Source organism: Sphaeramia orbicularis, chromosome 1, assembly GCF_902148855.1.
Source record: "Sphaeramia orbicularis chromosome 1, fSphaOr1.1, whole genome shotgun sequence".
Lineage (NCBI taxonomy): Eukaryota > Metazoa > Chordata > Actinopteri > Kurtiformes > Apogonidae > Sphaeramia > Sphaeramia orbicularis.
Genome location: NC_043957.1, coordinates 24,639,797 through 24,666,348, shown reverse-complemented (window position 1 = coordinate 24,666,348; position 26,552 = coordinate 24,639,797). Strand labels below are relative to the sequence as shown.

Sequence of the window (26,552 nt, the reverse complement as noted above, 5' to 3'; positions counted from 1 at the left end):
AACAGATTTTACAGGATCTCTCCAGTATTTCCTGAAGGTCCTTATGCTGCCTTCACGTGCTATCAGAAAAATGAACCTTTCAACTTGTGAATGCGAAATTGCAAGGGCGTTGTGTTCAAGTACTTTTGTTGTCGTAGCAAAATTAAAAATGGCTGACACACAATTTATCGTGACCTGCTATTTGTGTAAAACAGTTTTGGACGCATTAATTCACCTGTTAAAGCATTTTTTTTTTTTTTTCAAAATGTGTATACAATAAATGTGCAAAATCATCAGCTAAGAGGAGCAGAATTTTAATAAAAGCATCGTTTATCAATTGTGCTGAATCCTTTGTTGCTCTCCGCCATGTTGATAACTTCAAAGGTTATTTTCATGTCGGCAGCCTGTGGATCAAAATATGTTGTCCGATTGATAATATGACATGAGGGAGTGTTCATGTACAATTTTGGAGTTTGTAACTAGTATCTATATTATAAAAACCAAGTGGCCTCTGTGTGCGGGCATGTGTGTGTGTCTGGGGATTCAGACAAAATTTGGAAATTCATCATATTCACATACCACGATTTCACTCTTACAATAATAACACAGTGGATTAGTAAATTGTTTTGTTTAGTTGAAAATGGGTGAAATCATAATCTCCTTGGTGAAAGTAATTACATAAAACAAAGCAACCAAAAAAAAAAAGTAAGTAGAATGTTTTTACCCAACAGCTACTCCTGCAGTTTGGCAAGCTTATGCAATTTTGATCAAGGAAGAGACTAGCGAAAACAGCAAATTGATAGGACCAGTATTTTGGGAGATATTATTAATTTTGGAATACAATAGCCTTACAATCACGTTTCTATGGCTAGAACGCTTTGGCGGTGACTACTGGACAAATGTGGTACAACATGCACAAATACACAACAGTATTGAGGACTTGCAGCTGACGTCACTGGTCATGTGGTTGTTGTTTACACCGCCATATTGGTAGGCACGCTATCTGGATCCAGAAAGTCAGAACTGTTGCTTTATATCGTGTTTTTCTTTGGACTCGTGTTTGCGTGTTTTGTTATTTGCGAGTATGTCTGCTTGTGATAAAGGCACCATACATGAGTTTCAATGTTTACTAACAACAGTGATGCGCACGTAACTCGGAGGTAAGAACACGAGTACCAGCTCCAGCTGGCTCACATCAGCCGTACACCTCCAGGCTCTGCCCCGGAACTGGTGAACGAGCCAATATGTTAGCTCTAAAACGGTCCATTAACTGTCTCTGTCCAAAAGCCGATCCCATCTTCTCTTTCATGGCCGCATTTGACTTGACCGCATCAGGAAGGCTGTCCCATAGTAGAAAAGCAGACTGTCACAGATGGGTGGGCAGTATTGTCACCAGCTCCCCGCTGAACCCACCGGTGTCGCCCGCCGTAGCTCCGACTGCCACTTCCAGCGGAGGAAACTCTGGCTGCCACCGCCGGCAAAGGGAGCAGGTAGATCCACAATCACTCTGTCGTTATTGGGTGATAGGCCAGGGGAAGCCCTCCTGGTAGGTTTAAAGGGGTCTTCATCACCGTACCATATGATGACAATTCTTTTTTTCCAAGCCGCTAAGCGCAACAGACACGCAGGCTAACTATACTGAGAAGCTACGCTAACCGCGGTAATAACTATAAACAGCGGTCGGCAGAACAGAACCACCGCTGCCACCAATGGAACCCAGCGGTCTGTATGCTGAACTTATAATTGGTGAAAGCTGAGTAATAAACGGCACACAGGAGTTTAGCAGGTCCATCATTTAACACGCTGTACAATCCAAGGAAAGCTTGCCTACCAATATGGCGTCGTAAACAGAAAACTGTGATTGTGATCCAGCCAAAGGGATGGCGTTTTTGGTGTGACATTTTCTTGATGTGTTTTATTTAATTCACCTTTTGCATGTTTTGGTTTGCTTTTGTTTTTCCATTGTGTCTGTATTTTGAGTTTGTTATGCTTCCCTAGTTAGCTGCCATGGAAACACCCCGAACACATGACTGTCTTGCCCAATCTGCGGAACTTGGTAATCACCACACCTGTGCCTGGTGGGGCACGAGAACAAGAAAAGTGATTCGGTGCCAGGAGACGCCAGAGAGGGAAGGAGCGAGGTACGTGACATCGGCACGCACAGGACCAGCCAGGCACCGGAAAGAGACCACCAACACCACGGTGAGACCCACACGCAACAGCCAGCAGTCGGACCCTGTTTCAGGAGTTGACCGCTGCTACACGGACGGACAGGAACGCGGACCGGAGCGCACCATGTAGAGGACTCTGTGGGGCCGAATACAGCAGCGGGAGAGCAGAGAGCACTCCCTGTCTGTAGGTATTAGGAAAGTTTGATCACACATTCTGACCAGAGCGGCCTTTGGCCTGGGGGTTTGGTGCGCCGGTGTGTCCTGTGCTGGCCTTTGTGTGTGTGCCGTCTGTCAGGTGCGGACAGTGGAGCTGAAGAGGAGGAGCGAGGAGCTGGCATGGGTCCCTAGTGAAGCTCCGCATAACGAGGCCCGAACGACGCAGCCGTAGGGTGAGGAGCCCTACCGGGCGTGTATGTATCTTTTTTGTACCTGTCCGTATGCCGTCTGCCTTTGGCTGGGCTCCGTGCTGCCGCCTGTGTATGTGTGTGTTCTGTTCAGGAGCGGGCCGGACTCGCCCTGGTGGATCACTGTCGTGTCGCTCCTTGGAACGAACCATTGTGCGACCTCATTCCTTGTTTTTCTTTTAAATTCTATTTTTACCTCCGCCAAGGAGGTTATGTTTTTGCCAGGGTTTGTTTGTCTGTCTGTTTGTCTGTCCGTTAGTGTGCAACATAACTCAAAAAGTTATGGACAGATTTTGATGAAATTTTCAGGGTTTGTTGGAAATGGGATAAGGAAGAAATGATTAAATTTTGGTGGTGATCGGGGGTGGGTGGGTGGGGCACTGATCAGCCTTGGCGGAGGTCTGCGCTCTCCGAGTGCTTCTAGTTAAATTTAGTGTTTTTAATTGTATTTATTATAACTGAATAAATTTTATAATTCATTTTAACAGTGACTTTTCTTTTTTTTTGGGTTGCACCACTGCTCTCCCTCAACTTAGGTTTTAATATTTCGCATTTTAATTCGGCCAAATCATCCACTTATTATAAGAACAGTTATTCCAAACCCCTCCTTAATGATCATGTGACATATGTGCACAACCTCAATAAAAACTACCACATCTAGAACCCTTGGATCCCCACGGGTCAACACATTAGTTGACCATAATCCCCATGGCACATGAAGGCAGGATAAGTGTCACAAGTCCCCTTCAACCAATGGTTTAGAGATGTTCTATAATGTGCAGAGGTACTTTGTAAAATGCAATGACAGATTTTTTTTCTTAACAGCTTTGAGGAAAAGTGGAGGTGAAACTCCATCTCCTTCTTTGGTGGCTATTTTCAGGCTGATAATCTACAAGTCTGTGGGAGAAAATGTTAGATGCTAGAATGAGATGATCACATTAATTTTTGTCTATATTTAACCTTTTCCTCACAAAGTTAGATACATTTACAGGCTGAGAGGAAGAAACTGATTGAGTTACCTTGATGAATCCCATTCAATTTACCCCAAACCTTGGAAAAAATATGAATGATGGTCAATGGCGAGAGTCAAATCATTGTTTGGATCCTGTTCGCATTGTGTCGCCATTTACACACGTCTGTCTGTTTGAAGTAGAATTTTAGATGTTGAGAAAATCACTGTTTGTGGTAAAGATAGAACAGTAACATCTAGTTTTGCATGAAAACATGGCTGTTACCTATATTTCACCTTATTCTTCAAGAGGGAGGTTAAAAAGTAGCCTGTACTTCATATCTTCAGTCACTTAGACCAGACTGTGGAAAGAGGCAGTTTCCTCTACCACTTTCAGGTGTATGGTGTTTTTATTAAAGCATTCTCACAGTTTGATACTTCAACAGGTTTGCATCAAACTTTGACTTCCTGTACTCGTAAAACTGTATTGTAGCCTGTTATACCCAATGCAACTGTTGCCATGGTAACATGCAATGTTTTTATCAATATACAGATGCTATACATCCATGTAACCAGAGGAACATCAGCTAATTAACAAGCAAGTAAATGGGCAAATATCTAAGACAGGTTTACAGTCCGAGATTAGTGTATGTCATGATTAATTTAATAAAACAAAAGACCAATGAGACAATCTGTGCAGACCTAAGCTAACACTAAGCAGACCTGACAGCACAAGTCTTATTTCTCTACCAATAAAACTCGCCGAACGAGACAAAGAAGAGCATAAATAAAGGTCACTGTGAAAAGAATGTTGTCTTATCTTCGCTATTTTCTAATCAAAACTTGGTTAAATATGAATGAAGCTTTTGCTATCGGCTAATCCAGTGTTTTATGGCACAATGAAATGATGCTAACCAGAAACAAATGGCTCAAGGCTTAACAGGTTAACTAACAATTATCACATGTGTAAATGATGTCATAATTCAAATGGGATAAAATTAATTATGAGTCTCTTATCATTGACTATAATTCAGTTGTTTTTTTTAACAACTTGAGACCTCTATTTTAAAGAATCTGAAGGTTTATTGACATTCAGTGTGCAACCTCTGAATGTGATACTAATGGACGACAGATTATCCACTTTACTTGACATTTTAAGGATCAAACATGGTAAAATAGTAGATATTTTTACATTTAAACAATGCATTTCATCTACAGACAGAGGAGGATCCTGGTCTGTCTCTTGGAGTTTGTCTTCCCTCTAGTGGTAAAAATCTATAAATGCACTTTTAACCCTCAAAGACCCAAATATCCACAGGTGACCAAAAGCATCTACTGATGTAAAATGTTTAATACCTGTTGATCCACTAATTCTGTCAATCCACATAAATAATTTTTGAAAAATGTTTGTCATCTTTTCATGGTCATCAGGTAAATGACAGTGGATGGAGATACTTCTTAAATGGTATATTTTGTTGAGAAAAGTCACTATTTCTTATATAACCTTTGAATTTAATTTGATTTTTTATGAACATCTACCTGATCTGTGAATTAAATATATGAAAATACATGATTTACACTGAAAAAGGCAAAATTCAGAGGATAATATTATAACAAATTATGATAAATAACTTCAGAAAGGTTAAATAGGGAGAAAAATGAATTTGGGACCTGCCACAAAAGTAGCACTGGGTCTTTATGGGTTAAATATGTCACCCTCAGTAATAATATGTTCTGCAGGCAAACCTTTAAATGCACTCCACAACTGATGCTGTCAGAGTTTCCTCCAGTGTTGACCCTTAAATATGACCCCATAATGTCCCTTTGAAATAAGACAAGACAATACTCGCATCTTAGTATCACATCTGTTACTGTTTTTTGTTTTTTTTTTCTTTTTCAGCTATATAATGTTGAACGATACAGATTTCAACCAATAAATCCGGCATCATTTCACACTGTAGCTTCTGCTTGATTTAGCAAATGTAAGGTAGTTTTTTGTTATATTTCCATTTCATTTAGTTTGTTAAATAAAATTCTTGTACTGCAACACTGCAAAACTGTCAGTTCTTTTGATAAGAGACATTTTTTCTCATGTTTAACAAAAAACATTTAAAAAAAAAAAATGATCTGGGAATACTTTATTATACTGAATATTTTAAATATTCACTAAACTAAAGGAAAGTTTACATCTTCAGTCAATCTTTATTTATATAGCACTTTTCATACATTAAGGACATAGCACAAAATGCTTTACAAATAAGTTTAAAAATCAGTTACCCCCCCCCCCCCCCCCCCCCCCCCCACACACACACACACACACACACACACACACTTCAAAAGACTGACTGAGCACCAGAGGGTCAGAAAGTAAAAGAGGAGGCACTGTCTCAGGGAGCCATTCACTGACCCTGGCAACCTGGCGCCACCAACACAGTGCCGCATCCTGACCAGTGAGAGAGGGCCAACTGGGACCCCCACCCACTGGAAAGGAGCAGACCCCAGGGAGGGAAGGCGCCACAGCCACCAGAGTCCACAGTTGCCCCCTGGTGTGGAGGGCTCCCACTGATGAAACACTGAATAATATAGATAAGAAACATTTAAAAAATTTGAAAAACAAAAGCATTGTTTGAAAGAATCTAAATATAAGACATATATATATATATATATATATATATATATAAAAATATAACTATAAAACATTAAAAGGATAAAACAGAAGCATCGGTTAAAAGTCCAATTAAAAAACTAAGAGAAGTGGAAAGTTAAGATAGAAAGGGGCATTAGTTTAAGGCCGAATTAAAGAGGTGTGTCTTGAGCCTGATTTTAAACATTTCTACATTCTCCACGGTCCTGAGGTTCTCTGGCAGGCTGTTCCATAGGCAAGGAACATAATGCTGAAAAGCTACCTCGCCGTGAGTTTTTGTGTTAGCTTTTGGAACTATTAAAAGGCCAGTGCCAGAGGACCTCAGGGTTCATATGGTAAAAGCAGGTCAAAAAAAGATAAGAAGGAGCAAGACCATTAAGACATTTAAAAACTATTGAAAGGACCTTAAAATCAATCCTGAAACACATGGGGATTCAATGCAGTGATTTTCAAACCGGTGTAATGTGAGCCTGCCTTCTGGTCTACGTCAGCACTCGAGCGGCTGAGTTTTGTACAAGTTGGAGTTGTGTCTTATCATGTATTCTTGAAGAGTTTAATGGTGCAAATACTGAACATGGCATCCACCTCCTCTGGAACTAAACCTCAGCTATTGCAAATGGATTTAAGTTGCTGCCATGTTTGACAATTAGTGTGGTCTTTCTTTAATGATTTAATAATCATGGTAAAACTCAAGAGAACTGAGTCAATCTATTTCAAAATGCAGCCACTTAAAATCAGACCTCCTCAGTTGTACATTTATAGTAAACAATCCATCACAATGGATTTACAGTTTGATACAACTTGATTTTAACCCATAAAGACCTAAATATCCACCACTGACAAAAACCATCTGTCATGTCGGCTTCCGGACTGTGTCTGGATTTGTCTGTCTTTTCTGTTTTGTCTGTCATTTCCTGTTTTATTTTGTTAAGTTTCCCTCATGTGTCTTGTCTGGTGTCTTTACTTCCTTTTTGTGTTCACCTTTTCCCTGATTACCTGGCTCCACCCTGATGTGTTCCACCTGTGTCCAATTGTCTTCCCGCCCTCTTGTGTATTTAAACCCTGTGTCTTTCCCTGTCTAGTTGCCAGTTTGTGCTCTACAACTTGTTGTGTTCACTTACCAGCGGTTTTTGGATCCTGTTTGTTTGTCTGCCGTGTTTGACCCGTTTTTGTCCTTCGACCACCGATTCAGCCTGTTCCTGTCCTGCCTGTTCGTTTTCGACTTGGTTCGTGTACCCGACTCTGTCTCTGCCTTCTCCCTTTAAATACCTCAGCCTCCACCGATTACCTGTGCTTCGACCATCGCCTGGATTACTACCGTGAGTCAGCCTGTCCCCCATGTACCGTTGCTTGTTTGACTGTCTTTCCGTGTATGACCTGGCTTGTTTATTGACCACCCTCTGTCTGTCCCTAGTGGGGATTCCGTTGGGGTTTTCCCGGCTCGGCCAAGCCGCTCGTCTGCCGTATCCACCCGCAGCCCAGACGTTTATCCCCGGAACCAGAGGCTCCACAGAAATTATATTATCTCTGTGTTGTACCTTTTTCTCTGTGAAAGTGTTTAATAAAAACACTAAACCTTACTGGTTACTTGTGGTCTTGCTTTTGGGTTCAGCCTTTGTACTTAGCCTTTCACACCATCTACTGATGTAAACTCTTTAATATCTGTTGATCCATTAATCCTATCAATACATGTAAATAATTGGTGTAAAATACAGTTTGTTGTCTTTTCATGGTCATCAGATATGACCCATTTGGACGTTCAGAGGCTCCGAAGTGAACGTGGAAACAGTCATCTTCTACAACACTGATTCACCAGTAAAACCCGTGGAGCTGGATCAGTGACAGTGGATGGACAGTCTTGGTTCATGTTCAGTTAATGACATATTTTACCAAAAAAGTCACTTTTTCTTCAGTTTTCTCTGTTTTTGATACAATAGTCTTTGAATTTACTCTGTGATTTCATGGACATCTTCACAATCAGCAAATTTAATATAGGAAAATACTTGATTTTCACTTAAAAATGCAAAATACAGGGGATAATATTATAACAAATGGTGATAAATCACTTATGAAATAAAGAGAAGAAAATCATTTGGGAGGTGGTACAAAAGCAGCACTGGGTCTTTATGCATTAATCAGGTTTGAAAAGTAATCCATAGGTGTGACCAACGTAATACATTAAAAATGGGATTCATATTATTGTCAATGAAATTCTACATTGGTTTTAGTGTTTTTTTTTTTAAAGCTCAAGTGTCACATGGCTGTAGAGAAGATTGTACTGATTAATACAGACATGAAGAAAACACCAGGGGTGAATATGCTTCTTTTTATTATCACTCTATATTGCTGTCACATCACTGCAAAGATGAATCTTCCCAGAAAGCGTTTTATCACTACAGAAATCATGAAAGGCTTTTGGTAACAAAGTACTTGCTGAAGTATTTTAGTTGGAAAACTAAACTAGCGTTGTGTGCTTGATCAGTTTTACTGGCATTCTTGGAAGTAGTCGCTGTAGACAAATCCGTCACACTCTGAGTCGTAAATAAGTCTGATCCTGCAAATAAAACAGAGAAAACATTACATACCTCAAAGTCTGACTGAAATAAGAAAAGTTACAATATCAACTTTCATTATTCTATATTATTTCATTAATTATTCTTAATTTTACATGACTTTCTATACATAGCCTGAATAATTTCCAACAGATTAAATTCAACATCAAATGTCTCACACTGTCCATAAATCACAGCTGCTGCGGCTCATATTGGAAGTTTATCTGCTGTTCTTAACCAGCTAGCAAGGTATACAAACAAGCAAACAACACCTCTATGAATATAATATAATGAAATAGGAAAAAATGCTGCACACATGTACAGGCTTGATATATTTAATTCAAGAAAATAATATGTTTATTTAAATTGCTTTAATTCGTTGCTGTAGAGGGCAGGGGTATCAAATCTGCAGCTCGCTGACCAAAACCGGACGGCAAAGGTTCTGATCTGAGCCGTAGGTTAAATTTGCAAAGTGCGAAAATTATACTGAGATCCAACTGGGCTGAATGTGGCCCCTGAAAGAAAATAAAACCCCAGTTGTCGGCCATTATCTAAGGTGTAATTGTCTGATTTCAGTCACTGCAGGTGTGTGTGTCTCATGTTTTACAAGTGACACAGGAAGGCAACATTTGTACAGCTGAGGTCTGTTGAGCAATATTTTTTTATAAACTTGAACTGTTTTTATTTTGTAACTTAAAGGAAGTAATATTTTTGCAGGAAAGTGCTCTGCAGCATTTTCAATGTTACAAACAGGGGTAGGATCAAAACAAGTTTATTATACATTTAAAATTAGAAATAATAATTAGACTGGGCTTAATACAAACATTCATATAAAGGCCTGGTACCTTCTTCACCTATGCCAAAGAGGAATTGAGGAAATACAATGTTATAGCAGTTTTTCAAAATAAAAGTCAGTACTGTATAGGTATGTACTGTACATGAATGAATATGTGAATGAGGGTGTATATAATATACGCTGTTGAGCTTTTCTAGAGTAGTTGTTTCAGAAATAATCTAATTTTGTGAGTTTCTGATTTTTTTGTTCTATATCTTTATATGAGGTTTCAGAACTGTTTTAAAAACAAAATTTTAAATGAGGACAGGTAAAAATCTAATTGACTTTAGAACAGTCAGATATGACTGATGAATACCAGTAAAAGTCAAGTCATCAGTATCTTATCATTTTTCGCCACAAAAGACAGACATGTTCAGACAGACACAAAGCATATGATTTTAGTTTTCACTTTCACATATTTTGCTTCAATTTGACAAAAAAAAATTCTTACATAGTTTGGTTATTTGTTACCTCCACCAGCAGGTATTGTGATCGCTTTGCTTTGTGTGTTTGCGTGCGTGCATGTTTGTTTGTTTGGTTGTTAGCCAGATAACTCAAAAAGTTATGGACGGATTTTCATGAAATTTTCAGGAAATGTTGATACTGGCACAAGGAAGAAATGATTAAATTTTGGTGGTGATCAGGGGTGGGGGGGCCCACTGATTTGCCTTGGCGGAGGTCTGCACTCTCCGAGTGCTTTTCTTGTTTTAACTGTATATTTTGTTTAGTTACAATATGACTTCTTCTCATTTGGACTGACTAAATCAGGGGTGTCAAACATGCGGCCCATGGGCCAAGAGTGGCCCACCAAAGGATCTAATCCAGCCCGCAGGATGAAGTTAGGAAGTGCAAAAATTACACTGAAGATATCAACCATCAAGGATGTCAAACTCATTTTAGTTCAGGTTCCACATACAAGCCAATGTGATCTCAAGTAAAATATTAGCATAATAACCTATAAGTAATTAAAACTCCAAATTTTCTTCTTGGTGTGAAGTGAAAAATATAACATTACACTGAAAATATTTACATTTACAAACTATTCTTTAATAATAAAATGTGAATAACCTGAACAAATATGAAAAACCTGGAAATTAAGTGCAATTTTACTAATATTCTGCCTGTTACTAAGTGTTTTGTGCATTTGTAGATCCACTGTGATCTGTAAGTCATGTCAATAATAAGTGTGTTATTATTAAGTGTAATAATGATAATGATAATGATAATAATAATAGTGATTATGTAATATTGTAGAAATTGTTTTTATTTTAGTTTCAAATTCCAAACTCCAAAATTTTAAGACTATTATGCCTGTGACCAAAAGTTGTGTAACATTGTGTGTAATGCACATATACAAATGATAAGTTGAGGCATAACATTGTTAAAATTGTGCTTATTTTTCTTACTAAATTTCATTTTTTTCAGGTTATTCACATCTTTTTTTGTGAAAAGAAAGTTTGTAAATGGAAATATTTTAATAATTTAATGTTTTTATTGCATTAAAACAAAAGAGAAAAATTTGGAGTTGTCTTTTATGGGTTATTAAGCTATTATTTTACTGGTCTGACTCATTTGAGATCAAATTGGGCTGAATGTGGCCCTTGAACTAAAATGAGTTTGACACCCTTGGACTAAATTATTGATTATTTTCCTTTGAGTAAATAAATAAAAGCTGTGGTGATTGTAAATGTTGGCAGGGACATTACAGTGTTACAAACAATTACCACAAGAGTGCATTAGATGTATGTGAAAAACTTACATTTCCATGAATCTGGATCCCTGGTTGAAGCCGTCCTTGCTGTGGAAAACATCAGGGCATGAATAGAAAATTACATTAAGCTTGCACGGATTTAGACAAAGTTATGGAGAATCCATTTGCTTCCTACACCTTGTGTCTCATACTCAAACTTTTACAAATTTGGAGCAGCGGACTTGCCATGGCAGGCGCCTAGGGAGCAAATGGCTAAGTGCCTTGCTCAAGGGCACATCAGCCAACAACTTTTTCTGCCAGTCCGTGGAATCCAGCCAGCAACCCTTCGGTCACAAGCTGACTCTCCAGCCCTCTAGGCCATGGCTGCCCCCCGTTTTATTACCAGTGAAAATGTGAGTAAATATATGGTAAAAACTAACAAAGACATTTAGATAAATCAATGAACAGAAAATGGGAAATATAGAAAATGAACTTACAGAAGCTTTCTGATGATGTCTGTCAGACACCTGATATCATTGGTGATGTCATCATCAATTAGTGCTACAGAGGGAAAACAAAAGAAGGTTAAATAATGGGGTAAATAATTGGTGTAAAATACAGATTGTTATCTTTTCATGGTCATCAGATATAACCCATTTGGACGTTCAGAGGCTCCAAAGTGAACATGGAAACATCTTCTACAACATCAATCCACCAGTAAAACCCATGGAGTTTAATCAATGACAGTGGCTAGAGACACTTGTTAAATCGCATATTTTGATGAGAAAAGTCAGTATTTCTTCAGTTTTCTGTGTTTTGACATAATAACCTTTGAATTTATTCTGAGTTTTTATGAACATCTACACAATCTGTAGATAAAATATGTGAAAATACATGACTTACTCTGAAAAATGCTAAATACAGAGGATAATATTACAACAAATGATGATAAATAATTTCATAAACAACTTTATGTTCAGCTGATGATAGATTTTACTGAAAAAGTCAAATTTTCTTCAGTTTTCTCTGTTTCAATATGATAACCTTTAAATTTGTTCTGAGCTTTAAGGAATATCTACATGATCAGTAAATCAAATATTGGAAGATATATGATTTGCAATGAAAAATACAGAGGATAAAATGATAAATGAAAGGAAAATCCTTTAGAGGTCACTACAAAATTTTAAAATGGTTGCAGTTTCTTAATGATTAAGGCAATATATTTGTTAAACCTATTGAATTAAAGCTGAAAGTCCACATCCCACTTCAATTTAAGTCTGCTGTTCGGGTGTACAGAGGCAAAACTAGAAAACGTGGATTACTTTCCAAATACTTATAGACCTGACTGTAATTGAAACTTACTGTTGCAGTTGTAGTTACAGATTTCGGGGTCTGTTGACACTTCATCAGTGCAAACCAAGAGATTGCCAAGCTGGAAAATACCATAGAAGGTCCACTTTTGTGTTGCTTTTACTGTCTTTTTGGGCTGGACTGTGGTCGTACGCATTCCCTCAGACTCCATAATCTCAAGCATGTCTTCCATGGTGTTTCTTTTTTTTCGGTTTGAACTGCTTCCTCCATCAGACCCTTGGGTGGTCACAGCACTGGTGTTGAAATTTGACGACTTCTCCGCATGACAGACAACTAGGACAACGGAAAGAAAACACTGAAAAGTCACCTCCAAAATGTTATTATATAATCGTAGCTGCAGGGGTGAAGTGTACCTTGATCAAATGAGAAGAGGGGGTTATGTGACTTCTTTAACTCAAGCAGTGAATCTAAGCATATGAGATCATTTTTGTTTAATTTGTACTAATTTGAAGGTTTTCTGCTTGATTTGCTCTTGGTTTTTTGTGAAAAAGTGGTGGTGGATGGTTGAGTAAAGTCTGTAAGGGGGTAGGATGAGAAAAGTTATTTCCTTTTTGCTTTGTTTATTTTACGTGGATGACCTTATTGAATAATTTACGGCACTAATAGATATAATGATAATGATTAACTTTATTTCAACCATAAGTAGGAATAACATATAAAGGTGAACAAAAGGCAGAGAGAAATTACAAATTTTAACAGAACACTCTGGAATATTAAAGGCAATAAGTTAACCAAAAAAAAAGAAAAAATATATCAGTGTACAACTATTTCATTGTGGTTCTTTAACGACACTAATATCTGAAATGGAGTAGGAAGAACCTGAATTTGTTTTGTCCTACCCCAGTTTTATATGACTAATGTATACAGTTCATAAAAAAGAATACGTCAGTTATTAAATTATTGAAAAAATGAACAAATTATAACAGCCCATCAGTAACTATTACTGTTGTACTCCTGTTCATTGTTACTATATCTATGGAAAATAAGGCTTTTATACATCTTCTTAAATTCTAAGATGTTTTCACACTGTTTGATATTTTGTTCCATTCTATTTCACAAAACCACTGTAACAATATGAAATGCACATCTTTTTAACATTTGTTCCAGTGAAATGTTTCATATTTAGATTCTCTCTATAGTACTTGTAGTTGACTTCAGCATTTCAGTTATTCTCCACTTTCTCATCTACATCTCAGAGGTTATAAATTAAATTGTTTGAACATATTAGAGCTGCAAGTACAACAATACATTTCACTGCATTTTACTATGTATAATTGTGCATGTGACAAATAAATCCTCATTTAAAGTAAATACTCCACAGCATTTATCTGACAGCTTTAGTTACTTTTACAGTTGTTTTTATTGCCCCTCCAGTCCACGAAAACTCTATACTATAATGCAACATATTCAGTGATGCAGCAATAAAATTAATTCAAAAACATTACTCCCCACCAAACTCATCAACAGACTGCAAATCATTCAGAGCTCGGCCACCCGGATCATCACCCGCACCAAATCATCTGACCACATCACCCCCGTTCTCATCCAACTTCACTGGCTCACGGTTCAATACCGCATCCATTATAAAACCCTCCTTCTTACATACAAGGCTGTCCATCATATAGCCCCCATTTACCTCTGCAACCTCCTCTAAGAGTGCAGCCCCTCCCACACCTTGTCCTCAACCGCCACTGGACTACTCACCATCCCTAGACTGTGCCTCAGCACCATGGGTGTCTGAGCCTTCAGCTGCTCGGCACCCAAACTTTGGGACTCCCTCCCCCCACACATAAGGCAGTCAGACTCCATCAGAACATTCAAAACCAAACCCAAAACCCATCTGTTCAAACTGGCATGTTCACTCTGACTGGACACTGTACACTAGACTTATTTTTAGGTTGATATTCTGTTTTAATTATGTTTGATGTTGGTATCTTATGCTTTTCATTGTCTGTAAGGTGACCTTGGGTGAAAGGGATCACCAAATAAAATGTGTTATTATTGTTATTATTTTGTTATATAATTATTATACAATGAGTATTTTTAGACCCAGATGTAAGGTCTGCATATTACTCGTCCTAATCCACACACAGTACCTAGCATTAGCATACATGAGGAGCAGTGAGCTACTATTGAAGGCGCTCAGGGACCAACTCCAGATCTTCATCAGCACCGTGGTCAGAGGTGCTGACAGAATTAACCAATATGTACCTGTTTTAATAGCAGAAGAAACCAGAGGAAACCCTCACAGCACAGGCAGAACAGGTAACACAAAACGGCTTTGCATTACATCGTACATTAACCATCTGGGCATGCTACAAAACCAGCCTGTCCATATTCATTTGGAATCAAATTATGAATTCACATCAAATGCATTCAGTGGAATCATCTCATGTCCCTTTCAGTCAAATGCAAATTGCAAAAATAAAACAAACAAACAAAAACAAAAAAAAACACCAAAAACAAAAAAAAAATTTTTCAACTTACTTCTGGTTGTCACAACTTTAGGATCTAATGACAGGCCACCATCTTGTAAATTTTGTAACTCTGTGAGTACTAAGTCCCTCAGTTCACATTTTGACACTCCCTCAGCTTGACTGCACCCCAACACCACCAGGAGAAACACCACGGGAATGTTCATCTTTCCTCCAGTAACGTCCTCAACTGAAAATACCCATCATCTGACATATATATACTCTGCAGAGCGACTGCTGGCAAATCAGACAGAACCTTTTGTTGTCCTTAACAAAAGCAGCTTCCTCAGCGTCTACTGTAGAAACCAACCTTATTTAGTGTTTTGCAGAATGTCACACTTACAGACTCCAACTTCTGAGCTCTAAGGAGGTCAGGAGTAAAATAATATCCCCTGCCTGGAGCACCTTTTCATATTTGCAGGTTACACCTTTCTCAGCTTGAAAAGCTCTGGCCATGGGACCAAAAACAAGATAAGGTGAAACAGTTTATCTTCTGACATCATTGTGAGGCTAATATAATACCAGGGATCCAGTGTCAGAAATGCAATGTGAGGAGGTGAATAGAGGGTGTGCAAATTACCAGCCCAGTTAGTTTCCTGAGAACAGCGATCATGTTAAGCCTGACAAAAGAAAGAACAATACCAGGGGCAACAACACAGCAACATGAAACATGAGCAGAAGAACAGACAATTTCAGTCTTTGAAAAAACATTGTTGTACAAAGCATCAGCAAATATGATAGCATTAAATTCAAAACACCATCTCAGAACAGCTTATGAGTTTTGTGCCAAAAGTCAGGGGGGAAAAGTTCAGTTTTTCATACAAGTATGAAAATTAGAACACTTGTACTGGTTCAGGTCTTGAACGTTTTCAGAAGTAGAACAATTACAAAAACGCCTCATGGCAGACACTTTGTATCACCTGAACCAAACATCATAACAAATGTTTAGCCTGTTTTTTTGGGGGGGGAAGGATGGCAACAATACTATCCAACAATTTAAAAAGCCCATCTCAGATAGGAACTGTTTTACATATATGCACGTGCAGATAAAGCACATGCAGCCATGACACAGTGCATTAATTACACATGTGGCCTTGTAGCACATGCACTTACAGAATAATCATGGGCTGAATAAAAAAATTCTGCTCCGAATTCATTGGCTTCAAACCTCAGCTCTGTGTGAGTACATTTAGAATCTGTGAGAAATGAGAATCTGTGCACATGAACCTGAAGACCTGGGCGTGTTACCAAAAAGAAATCTTATTTTACATCAATGCGTACAACACACGCAACCATTCTAATAATTGGCCTTTAGATTTTACCTGTAAATGAATGGATTTAAACATTAATATGCAACACAGTGCAACACTAGCTACCATTAGCTTAGAAATTAAAGTCAGCCAACATCTACAGGACAACACAAATTCAATATAAGTACACAGAACGTACACACCTGTGTGAGAACGTACTGTCCAGGCAGACCTGACCTGACCTGACTGAATTAAAGTTTCAACCAAAAGCCTCCACCAGGCAAGGGTTTATCCCTCAAAGACCTAAACAGCCACCAGCGACCAAAAGTATCTACTGATCTAAAATGCTTCATGACTTCTGAACTACGATGTTAAGGCCTGTAGTGATGGGTTGTGCTCATAAGAGTCAGATCTGTGAGCTGATGCTTTGTAGTCAATCAGAAGAGCTGGCTCCCATCGAGGGAGAGCTGGCTCCCCAACTTTTTTCCACTTTTGCTGCTCAGCTCTCTTGCTCTCAGTGACTGAGCACTGCTCACCGCAGAACTTTGTTTTGATAGAGCAGCATGGCAGCCAATCACTTGAAGATATGGATCATAACTGGTAATAAATATGACTGACATGTAAAAAAAACAAAGCAAAGCAGACAAAAAAAACAACAATAGTAGAGCAGGTCCCACCACAAACAGACACATCAGAATGGTTTCGTTCTGTTTTTGCGTCTGTTCCTGTTCTGGTTCTGTTCTGTGGATTTGTTTGCAGTGTTTTGTTAATTTGTTTGAGGACAAAGAAAAGTTTTATTAAAATATTAAACAAAAGTAAGAATGCTTTTGTGACATGCACACAAACAAGGCAATTATAAGGCTTCTCATAAAAACACTGAATGCAAAAGGGTTTATTAACAAATAAACCTTTCATAATTGCCAAGTTAGGCTAAAACATTAGTTTATACAGTAAAAGATACTAAATCAAGAGCCATTTGGGAGCCAGAAGAGCCAAACATCCTATCACTAAAGGCCTGAGCCAGAATCTTGAGCAGATGCCTGAACCACCTCAGCTGGCTTCTATCCATGTGGAGAATTAGCAATTCTACATTGTACTCTGAGCCCAGGCATACTGCAAAGGAAACGTATTTTCACGCTTTGTAGAGCTGCATTATGTAATAACGGTCCAATATGTAATGTAATAACTTTTCACTCCATTATGTAATAACATGACGCATTTTGTAATAAAATTCTTGAATGCATTTTGTAATAAACTTTGCAGCATTTTGTAATAACTTATTACATATTGCAACAGTTATTACAAAATGCGGGTGTAGCACATGTTTTTTTAAAGGAAATGTAATAATTTGGTGTATTATGTAATAAACCATTGAAAAACCATTGAAATTAGGTCCCCCTTGGGCATTTTTGAACAGTTTTCTCCCTCTTTTTTTTAATTTGTTGATTATTTTGGCTGTGTTGTAGCTTTTGGCATGAAATTTGGCAGAAATGTTTCTTTTTAGTTATATTTTTGAAATCCAGCGTCTTTTTCTCATAGATGTGTTTTATTTTTCCATGATGCATTTTACACCCTTGGGTCACCCTTGTGGACAAAAATTTGCACGTACAAAAAAAAAACTGCTATAAAATCATCATACATCAATATTTTTTTTTATTTTATTTTTTTTAATATATAAATGTCTTAGACAACTTCCCCCCTGTTCAACACTACCAAGCATTCAACAGTTTTCAGGATTCTAACCCTTTAAATGCCGGTTTAATCATTTGAATTCTGAGTGATTTATCACCAAAAAACCCCCACAAAAATTGAATATTTCCCATAAAATAAATACCAGGTGGATGATACATTGGTGGTTATCATAGCCATGGATAGGTCAAAGATTATCAACAAAAATGATTTGATTGCATTAGTATTTTTTCTGTAGTATCAGATTCTCCCTCTGGTTTCCCTTGTGGACAAAAATGTTCCGTTGACTTCCATTATAACAACGTTTTTTAATCTCACTGTCGTTATACAATATAACTGTACTTTTTCTAATGTCAACGTATTGTTTAGAAGAAAACTAGTGATATTTGACATTTTTATTGTATGTCACCAGTTTCAAGTATTTTCCCATTGTAGGCAGATGCATGAAATTCTTGAATATTTTTCTTTTATATTATGGGGCCATATGACCACCGGGGGGGGCCCAAATATGATTTGTTTGTGTGTGGGTGTGCGCAAAATAATTTTTAAATCAACATCTGATTCATTAGTGTGAACATTTATCATGCAAACTGTAACATATTTGAAAGCTTCAACAACAAAAGAGACACAATAGAACATATGAAATACAGTATGAAGGAATTAGAAACAGAAACATACAGGTCTTAAATATGTGACGTATGTGTAGCAGATAAATGGCTTGAGAGGGTGTGTGTGTTTGTTGGTTTGTGGTTGACCCCTAGGCCTCCTCTTGTCATCTTCTTCATTTGCTTTGATGTCCTTCAGTGTTTTGATTCAGTTCGCTGTGGATCCTTCTGGAACCAGATAATGATTTTAGAGCACTTTTTTTGGACGTGCACATTTTTGTCTATGAGGGTGACCAGAGGGTGCAAAATGCATCATGGGAAAATAAAACACATTTAAGAGTAAAAGATGCTGGATTTCAAAAATATAACTCAAAAAGAAACATTTCTGCCAAATTTCATGCCAAAAGCTGCAACACAGCCAAAATGATCAACAAATGAAAAAAAGAGGAAAATGGACAAAAATGTCTGAGGGGGACCTAACGGTTAACGCATCAATTTCAATGGTTTTTCAATGATTTATTACATAATGCACCAAATTATTATATTTCTTTTTAAAAAAAATGCTACACCTGCATTTTGTAATAACTGTTACAATATGTTAGCCCTGTGATGAACTGGGTGAAAAATTATTACATTATTACATATTGCACAATTATTACATAAAGCGGCGCTACACGCTTGTTTCCACAATGTTGTAATTTTGTTCACTAGCATGATGAAGATTAAGCAATTATAATGAATGAGTGAATGAATGAAAACAAAGGATTTTGAGCACATTATGAGCTTGCCTTTATTAAAACATCAGAGATAAATCAGTAGAGAGTCTAAAAACTGATTACATTAATAACTGATACCACCAGGACTGAATAATAAAGAAATATAAACCCCTTTTTCAACAGAAATGTTCCAGATGAATTAAAACAGGAAAAAAGAACGGTTTGCAGTGATAGCACAGATGAGGGAGGGTTATAGATGACATGACATCCTGCAGGATTTTTTTTTTTTTTTTCAGTGGCAGTTTTGAAAGTAGTCTCGGTAGTTTCTGGCTGTCCTTCTGCAGCGATAACTGGAATTCCTTGCATACCACCTGTTTGAAAGAGAATTTTTATTAGTTTTTCAGCAGTTTTTCAGCCTTTACACATTCACTATTATTTAACATGATTATTTGTTTAATTCTTTATGCTTGTACTTATATTTAGGTTATTAGTGGTAGTATATGATGAACAAATATGGTGTCAATGTAGATTTCATTGTCATTTGACTTCATATGTATCAATGCAGTATTAAATCTGGAAAGAACTGACAAAAATATCTCTAGTGTATTTAAGGGGAAACTAGCTAACACCACTCCAGTTTATAGTGGTAGTAGTAGTAGTAGTAGTAGTAGTAGTAGTAGTAGTAGTAGTAGTAGTAGTATTGTAGTATTATTTCGAGCACATAGAATCATCAGATAACAAAGAACCATACAACATGGTCAAACAAAATTTTTTGCACTTGAAAAGGAGTGGGAAGAAGTATCACGTATTGACTCCCACCCCTTTTTACACACCTTTTCTTCTGTATATCTTTACAATAACACAAAACATCCATACAAACCATTCACGTACACTTTTTTGGTCACCTCACACACAATCAAATTTGCATAATCAACAGTTTTTCAATATAAATAATAATATTTATATTAATATAAAAAAAACAAAAAACGAACAAACAAAAATAATCCTCTGGCTCGTTACAGTAAAAATTAACAAATGCACAGGTAAATTTAGCAATAAACAAAGTTAATATAGAGAGAGTATATGAAAAGAAGTTCCTTGGTGTGATATTAGACCATAAAATCTCCTGGAAACCACACATACAATATGTGGTTGCAAAAGTAGCACAGAGTATTGGGGCGATAGGGAGAGCCAGGTACTGACTGGATGACAAAGAATTATTGACCCTTTATTATTCACTCGTGTTTCCCTTTTTGAATTACTGTGTAGAAGTATGTTGTAACACCTACAAAATCAACTTACAACTACTATGCACACTAAAAAAGAGAGTAATGTGGATAATAAATAATATAGGGTATCTGGAACATACCAATAATCTATTCTTACTCTCACATACACTCAAATTAAAGGATTTAGTGGAAATTAAAACAGCATAAATATTATACAAAGCAAGAAATAAATTACTTCCAAGTAACATACAGAAATAATTCATAGATAGAGAGGGGGGTTATGATAACAGACAGAGACTAAATCATTTAATTAATAATAATTTCACTAGAACAAATCTTAAAAATATGTGTATTTCATATTGTGGAGTGGTTTTGTGGAATAGAACAGAAGTAAATATTAAACAGTGTGAAAACATCACAAAATTTAAAAAGATGTATAAAAACCTTATTTTTCAGAGATATAGTGGCAGTGAACGCGAGTACAAGTAATGGTTGTTGGTAGTATGTAATCATTTGTTCTCTTTTTTGTAATTTAGTGACTTTTTTTATTTGTTATGGACTGTATCTGTTGGCTGATTGGCCAGGTCATGTGGAACTGGGGAGGAACAATGTGGGCTCCACCTTCTTCCTATTCCTTTTCGGACATTGAGTATTCTTGAAGAGTCAAAGTGAAATTGTTGTATATTTGTGAGATATTTGTTTTCTTTTTTGGTTGATTTATTCCCATGTATTTTAGTGTCCTTTTGGATCTGGAATTTCTTTTGCCTACTTACATTTGAAATGAATTCTATCTATACACATAATACAGTTATGAAATGGACAGAGTTTATTTTTGATATGTATAATATTTTTGTGAAAAAAAAGATGGGGTAAGGGGTGGGAGTATATACATTGTACTTAATCCCGCTCCTTTTCAAATGTTTTTTATTAGTTTGTTTGTTTGTTTTTTGTTTTTTGACATTCAAAATAAAATAAAAATAAAAAATGTAAAAGAAAGGCATAGTTTTTGCAGCATGAATGTGAAAATCATAAGATGACCATTAGTACATTACAGCTTTATTAGCAGCTAACAACAGCAAAGCTAATGCTGCTATGTATGGATGCTCAGTGCTTTTGTGTCATAAAACATAAATGTCATTTTCAGGCAGATTTCTGGTTTAATTCCTTACAACAATTTTGTTTTATGTCAGTGTTTTCTGTTTAAGTCCTGATTATCTGACACAAGTTCAGCTAAATTGTTGCGGGTACTATGTGTGCAGAGAAATGCAAGAAAATTGATGTGGAATTATATGTTAGCTTATGTTAATGCTTTGCAGGATACATTGATTTATTGCCTACTTGAAAATATGAGTCTGATTGAGGTGAAGTAAGGCTCTTGAGGCACAGTGAACATGTGGAAGGTGGATTATGCTGCTGTGATGGGTTGAGAAGTTCAATATTTTTTGTAAATTATTTTAGTTTGACCAATTTAAAAATTATCTTTCCAATGCAATACTATGGAGCCAAATTAACAACAGCCGTTCTCTCTTAGGATATATCATTTTACAAACTTAATTCATTAGATTAGGAGATTAAAGTGTTGTAGTCAAAACATTTTTTTTTTTGGGGGGGGGGGGTTTAAATAATGCTGTGTAGTAACTTACCAGTGGGCGTAGGTACTCACGAAGCAGCCAATATCATCTGATATGTCGTCATCAGTGAATGCTTTTGGAGAAAAAAACACCAGAAAAGCAATTAAAGTGCATCCTTTCAGCATCATTAGCCTCACAGGATAATTGCCTAAGTCGTATTTTTGGACAAATTGTGATATCTGCATAAAATGTATCAGCAGCGTTAGCAGAGAAAGTTACACAGATATCTCAGTTTGACCAAAAATATGACTTGCTATGAGGGTCACAAAATTTCAATTATTGTACCAATCCAATTTCAAAAGTGGATCAGAAGCTCACCACTGCAATGTGTCTTGCAGACATTTCTGGACCAGCGATAACCGGAATAACAGTAGTGTCCATCACTCAGCTGGAAGAGCCCATAAAAGCCAAGGGACCAAGGCCTCCTTCTCCAGCCAAATCTCCAGCTAGAAAGACTTCGCTTTCTACGTTTTCCACCTTGACTTGCGTCATCTCTTGCGTCCTCGTCTTGATTGTTGTTCTCCTCCTCCTCCTCCTCCTCCTCCTCCTCCCCCTCCAAATCATTGTTTACATTATCTTGGCTGTAGTTGTCATCGTTTGTCTCTTTCTCATCTACATAGTACTCTTCCTTCTCAAGCACTTCATCTAAATCCAGGTCGTCAGATTCTTCTTCTGGTGTTGATTTTGTGGCAGCTGTTTGGTCTGCTGGTTCTTCTTCCTCTGATGCTTCAGATTCTTGGGCATCTGCTGGTTCTTCTTCCTCTGGTGCTTCAGATTCTTGGGCATCTGCTGGTTCTTCTTCCTCTGGTGCTTCAGATTCTTGGGCATCTGCTGGTTCTTCTTCCTCTGGTGCTTCGGATTCTTGGGCATCTGCTGGTTCTTCTTCCTCTGGTGCTTCGGATTCATGGGTATCTGCTGGTTCTTCTTCCTCTGGTGCTTCGGATTCTTGGGAATCTGCTGGTTCTTCTTCGGAGCTTTGGGATCCCTGTGGATCAGCCTCACGTCTATGTCTCATTCTTATTGTAGTTGCTGGTTGACCAGTGGATGTTGTTCGTTGTTGGGGAGTTGTTGCTCTGGAAGTTGTTGGTCTGGTTGTTATTTCAGCAGCTGTTGGTCTGGTTGTTCTTTCAACAGTTGTTGGTCTGGTTGTTCTTTCAGCAGTTGTTGGTCTGGTTGTTCTTTCAACAGTTGTTGGTCTGGTTGTTCTTTCAGCAGTTGTTGGTCTGGTTGTTCTTTCAGCAGTTGTTGGTCTGGTTGTTCTTTCAACAGTTGTTGGTCTGGTTGTTCTTTCAGCAGTTGTTGGTCTGATTGTTCTTTCAGCAGTTGTTAGTTGGTTTGTTGGTGGTGTTGTTGGTATAGCTGTTCTATTAGTAGTAGTAGTAGTAGTAGTTGTTGTTGTTGTTGTTGTTGTGTTGCTGGTGGTTGTTGTTGGCTTAGCTGTTGTAGTTCTGCGTCTGCCAAACACCTTAACCCGTCCAGTGTTCAATTTGCTTCGTCTCTCCAATTCACAGATCACTGAAGATGAAGAAAAAACAAAAATGGAGACAAGTAAGTTTGTAAAAGAAATTTTACTTTCTTTTATTGTACACTTATTTTAATGTAGTCTGTGTTTTCCTTTTGACTGTGTATATTTGAAATCTTTAAGTTCTAAACCAAATGACACATAGGATTCCTTATCACAAAGAAAAAGAAAAAAAAAAAAACTTATTTTACTTGTGGTACCATTTTGTTCAGATTTTGTAGACATAACACTTAAAACTATTGACCACTTTAGCAAGAGTCTACGCACTAACAACTATTACACCAAACTTGCAATGCATATGCAAAAGAAAACAATCCTCGAAAATTTCATCAAACACCTTGTCAAATAGTTCTTTAGACGAACATATTATGCAAATATGGACACAATGCCAAAATTAAAAAAACAAAAAACAAAAGCACAATGGAATAAAACAAAAACCTTTGTTTTGTGGGCCTCCATTCTCCAAACTAAACACTCGTCTATCAGGTTCATGCTCTGACTGGTAGGTGAACTTATTATCTCACAATCAAATGTTTTGTCAAACTCAAAAATCTGTCAACAGTTGGTAGAACGGTACAGTAAAGTATAGATCAATGCTCACAGAGTTAAAAAGATGCAAATAATGTAAGTTAATCTAATCAAAGCAATTACTTGTGTTAGGAGTTTTGCAAAAAGTATTTTGTAGTGCAACAGTGTAATGCACAAATTAATTCAGTTTAACTCACTAAACTTTCACTTCAGTAGTAAACGGTTTCATTGATAGAGCTTCAAAAATCACTTTTTTTGAGCATTTTGAAAAAACAAAAACAAAACTTAATTATAGCATCTGCATCTTACAATAACACAATCCTACATCTTGACAACAATGGATGATTCTGGGAAGCAAACTCCAGTAAGGTTAAATACTGTGAGACACAGGAAGTTGGCCTTATGCATTATAGTTAAAGTTTGCCAGCTACAATATTCTTACATGATTGATAAAAAATATGAATTTCAGTTCTGTGAGAGTATATTGTATTCAGAGTCATCCAATAATTGAATAAAGTGATGTTTAAAGAAGACATCTTTAAATATCCTGATCTCCTTAGGTTGCGTGATGCACTTTCTAACCCTGAGGAGGAAGTGGAACCCACTAGTTGTCAACCTCACCTAATGCCAAATATTTTTGCTTAAGACGTGTAGAAACCCTGGGCAGTTTAATAGCCGCATCAAGCTGAGTCTTTAGTTCACATCTGGTTACGGTGTGACTTTCGGACAGATTGGGCACCAAAATGGCAATGGCCAGGACGACCAGTAGCCCCAGCTTCATCTTCTGTGGGAAAAAAAAAATAAAACACAGCTGTGAATAATGGAAGAACATTCATTTACTTACAACATGTTACACTTTGCAAAAGAGGTTTTATCATGTCTACTGACACCAGCCTTTCACAAACAGTTCTTTTAAGGCTGTTTAGGGAACAGAACTCAGCATAGATTTTACAGAAGACATCGTCCTCTTGTAGTGAAAATAGCTAAAAACGTGGAGAATATTAGGTAGCAGTATCAGGTCCTCAGTCTTTGAAACTATTACTATGACACATTATTTCTAAACCAATATTGCACAATATTTCTGAACAGATTTCCTCAAGATAGGATTTAGATTTCTGATGTCAGTAAATGCGAAGTCTAATTTTACTTTCATTTCGTCATGCTTTAAAACACCCATGCATTTGTTTTAAAATTAAATATAGGACAATATGAAAACCTGTTGGGTTTTTTCATATATTTTGCATATTTGCAGTAATTTCTGTTGATGTAGAGAAAATCAATTTAATACGTATTTACTATTTGTAAGTATAGTTGTTCCAATTATTATAATCTGACTCCTTTTATCCATCAAGATAAGAATTAAGATTCATCAATTACCTTTTAAATGTTTAATATTTGTACCACGGTCACAGTTATTAAGTAATATAAAGACACAGTAATTGACTCTAAATAAATATGCTTTGTTTTTCTTTCTGTTGTTTAATGTAAAGTACAACTACTGATGAAAATTTAAATGACAAAAAACACAATTGACGAAGTAAAAGAAGTGTTGTTTCTTACCACGTTATTACAGCCTTTCCTCGTCAGCTGTGTCTGCTGCTCTGGTCCAGATTGATTATGCGGACTCTATATAGATGAGGGTGGGTCAACGTGAAACAACGTAGGCCTCCAAACCAACCAGTTTTTTTTTTTTAATCCTTTACATCATCTTGAAGGAAGAAGGAAGAAGAAAGGTTTTTACCATCAGCGGTGCCAAAAACATTGTTGTCATCACAGTGACATTCCTTGACATATTATTCTGAAGTCACATGAGTGAGAGCAGCCATAGATGGTAATTTAAACTGCATGTATTTGTATTTGTAATAACAATGAATAAAGAAATCAGGAGTTCATTTCAGTCTCTGTTGAAACTTTTCCAAAATAATAGAACAGAATAGAATGTCTTTATTGTCATTGTACAGGTACAACGAAATTTTAAAAAGTGCAATCGTCCTAGGTGCCATAAAAAAAAAGTGTAAATAATGTATATAAAAGGGTATAAAAACTAAAATATAAAAGAAAAACCCGCAAACAGTGCTGTAAAGTCACATAAAACAAAACAATATTGGCTGTAAAGGTAGAGAAACAGATGCCATTTATTATTTATTAGGCTTAAAGCTGCAGTGCAAAATTTTTTGGAGTTTCTGTTTTTGTTTTTTCCAAAAAGGTTGTAGTTACCTCTCATTTTATTGTAGTTCACACGGTCTGAGAGGAAATGAGGATTCCACCTATTTCTTCAGACCTTACGGGAAATTACTCTCTGATGTAAAGTTT

At 37.0% G+C, this 26,552-nt stretch overlaps 2 protein-coding genes across 2 annotated transcripts; both read right to left on the bottom strand.

The window, feature by feature from the left end:
• Nucleotides 1–8,459: 8,459 nt before the first annotated feature.
• Nucleotides 8,460–15,248, bottom strand: LOC115426387 (alpha-lactalbumin-like). Its single transcript, XM_030144490.1, has 5 exons — nt 15,083–15,248; nt 12,587–12,868; nt 11,722–11,785; nt 11,294–11,332; nt 8,460–8,701 (listed from the first exon to the last, which is right to left on the bottom strand). The coding sequence occupies exons 1-5, from the start codon at nt 15,234–15,236 to the stop codon at nt 8,632–8,634; spliced, it is 609 nt and encodes a 202-aa protein (XP_030000350.1). The 5' UTR covers nt 15,237–15,248; the 3' UTR covers nt 8,460–8,631.
• A 4,297-nt stretch (nt 15,249–19,545) lies between these two features.
• Nucleotides 19,546–25,928, bottom strand: LOC115426379 (uncharacterized protein DDB_G0290587-like). The gene is made up of 5 exons (XM_030144463.1): nt 25,800–25,928; nt 24,861–25,023; nt 22,508–23,704; nt 22,202–22,262; nt 19,546–19,700 (listed from the first exon to the last, which is right to left on the bottom strand). The coding sequence occupies exons 2-5, from the start codon at nt 25,018–25,020 to the stop codon at nt 19,622–19,624; spliced, it is 1,497 nt and encodes a 498-aa protein (XP_030000323.1). The 5' UTR covers nt 25,021–25,023; nt 25,800–25,928; the 3' UTR covers nt 19,546–19,621.
• Nucleotides 25,929–26,552: the final 624 nt, after the last annotated feature.

What these genes read in the sequence shown, in the direction of transcription:
- LOC115426379 (XM_030144463.1), bottom strand. Translation starts at nt 25,020, where the DNA reads ATGAAGCTGGGGCTACTGGTCGTCCTGGCCATTGCCATTTTGGTGCCC. An exon ending in GCAAAAATATTTGGCATTAG is followed by an intron (nt 23,705 to 24,860) that starts GTGAGGTTGACA and finishes CTTCATCTTCAG; the next exon opens with TGATCTGTGAATTGGAGAGA. An exon ending in GTGAGTACCTACGCCCACTG is followed by an intron (nt 19,701 to 22,201) that starts GTAAGTTACTAC and finishes TCTTTCAAACAG; the next exon opens with GTGGTATGCAAGGAATTCCA.
- LOC115426387 (XM_030144490.1), bottom strand. Translation starts at nt 15,236, where the DNA reads ATGAACATTCCCGTGGTGTTTCTCCTGGTGGTGTTGGGGTGCAGTCAA. An exon ending in CTGTAACTACAACTGCAACA is followed by an intron (nt 11,786 to 12,586) that starts GTAAGTTTCAAT and finishes TTCCCTCTGTAG; the next exon opens with CACTAATTGATGATGACATC. An exon ending in GGATCCAGATTCATGGAAAT is followed by an intron (nt 8,702 to 11,293) that starts GTAAGTTTTTCA and finishes TTTTATTTGCAG; the next exon opens with GATCAGACTTATTTACGACT.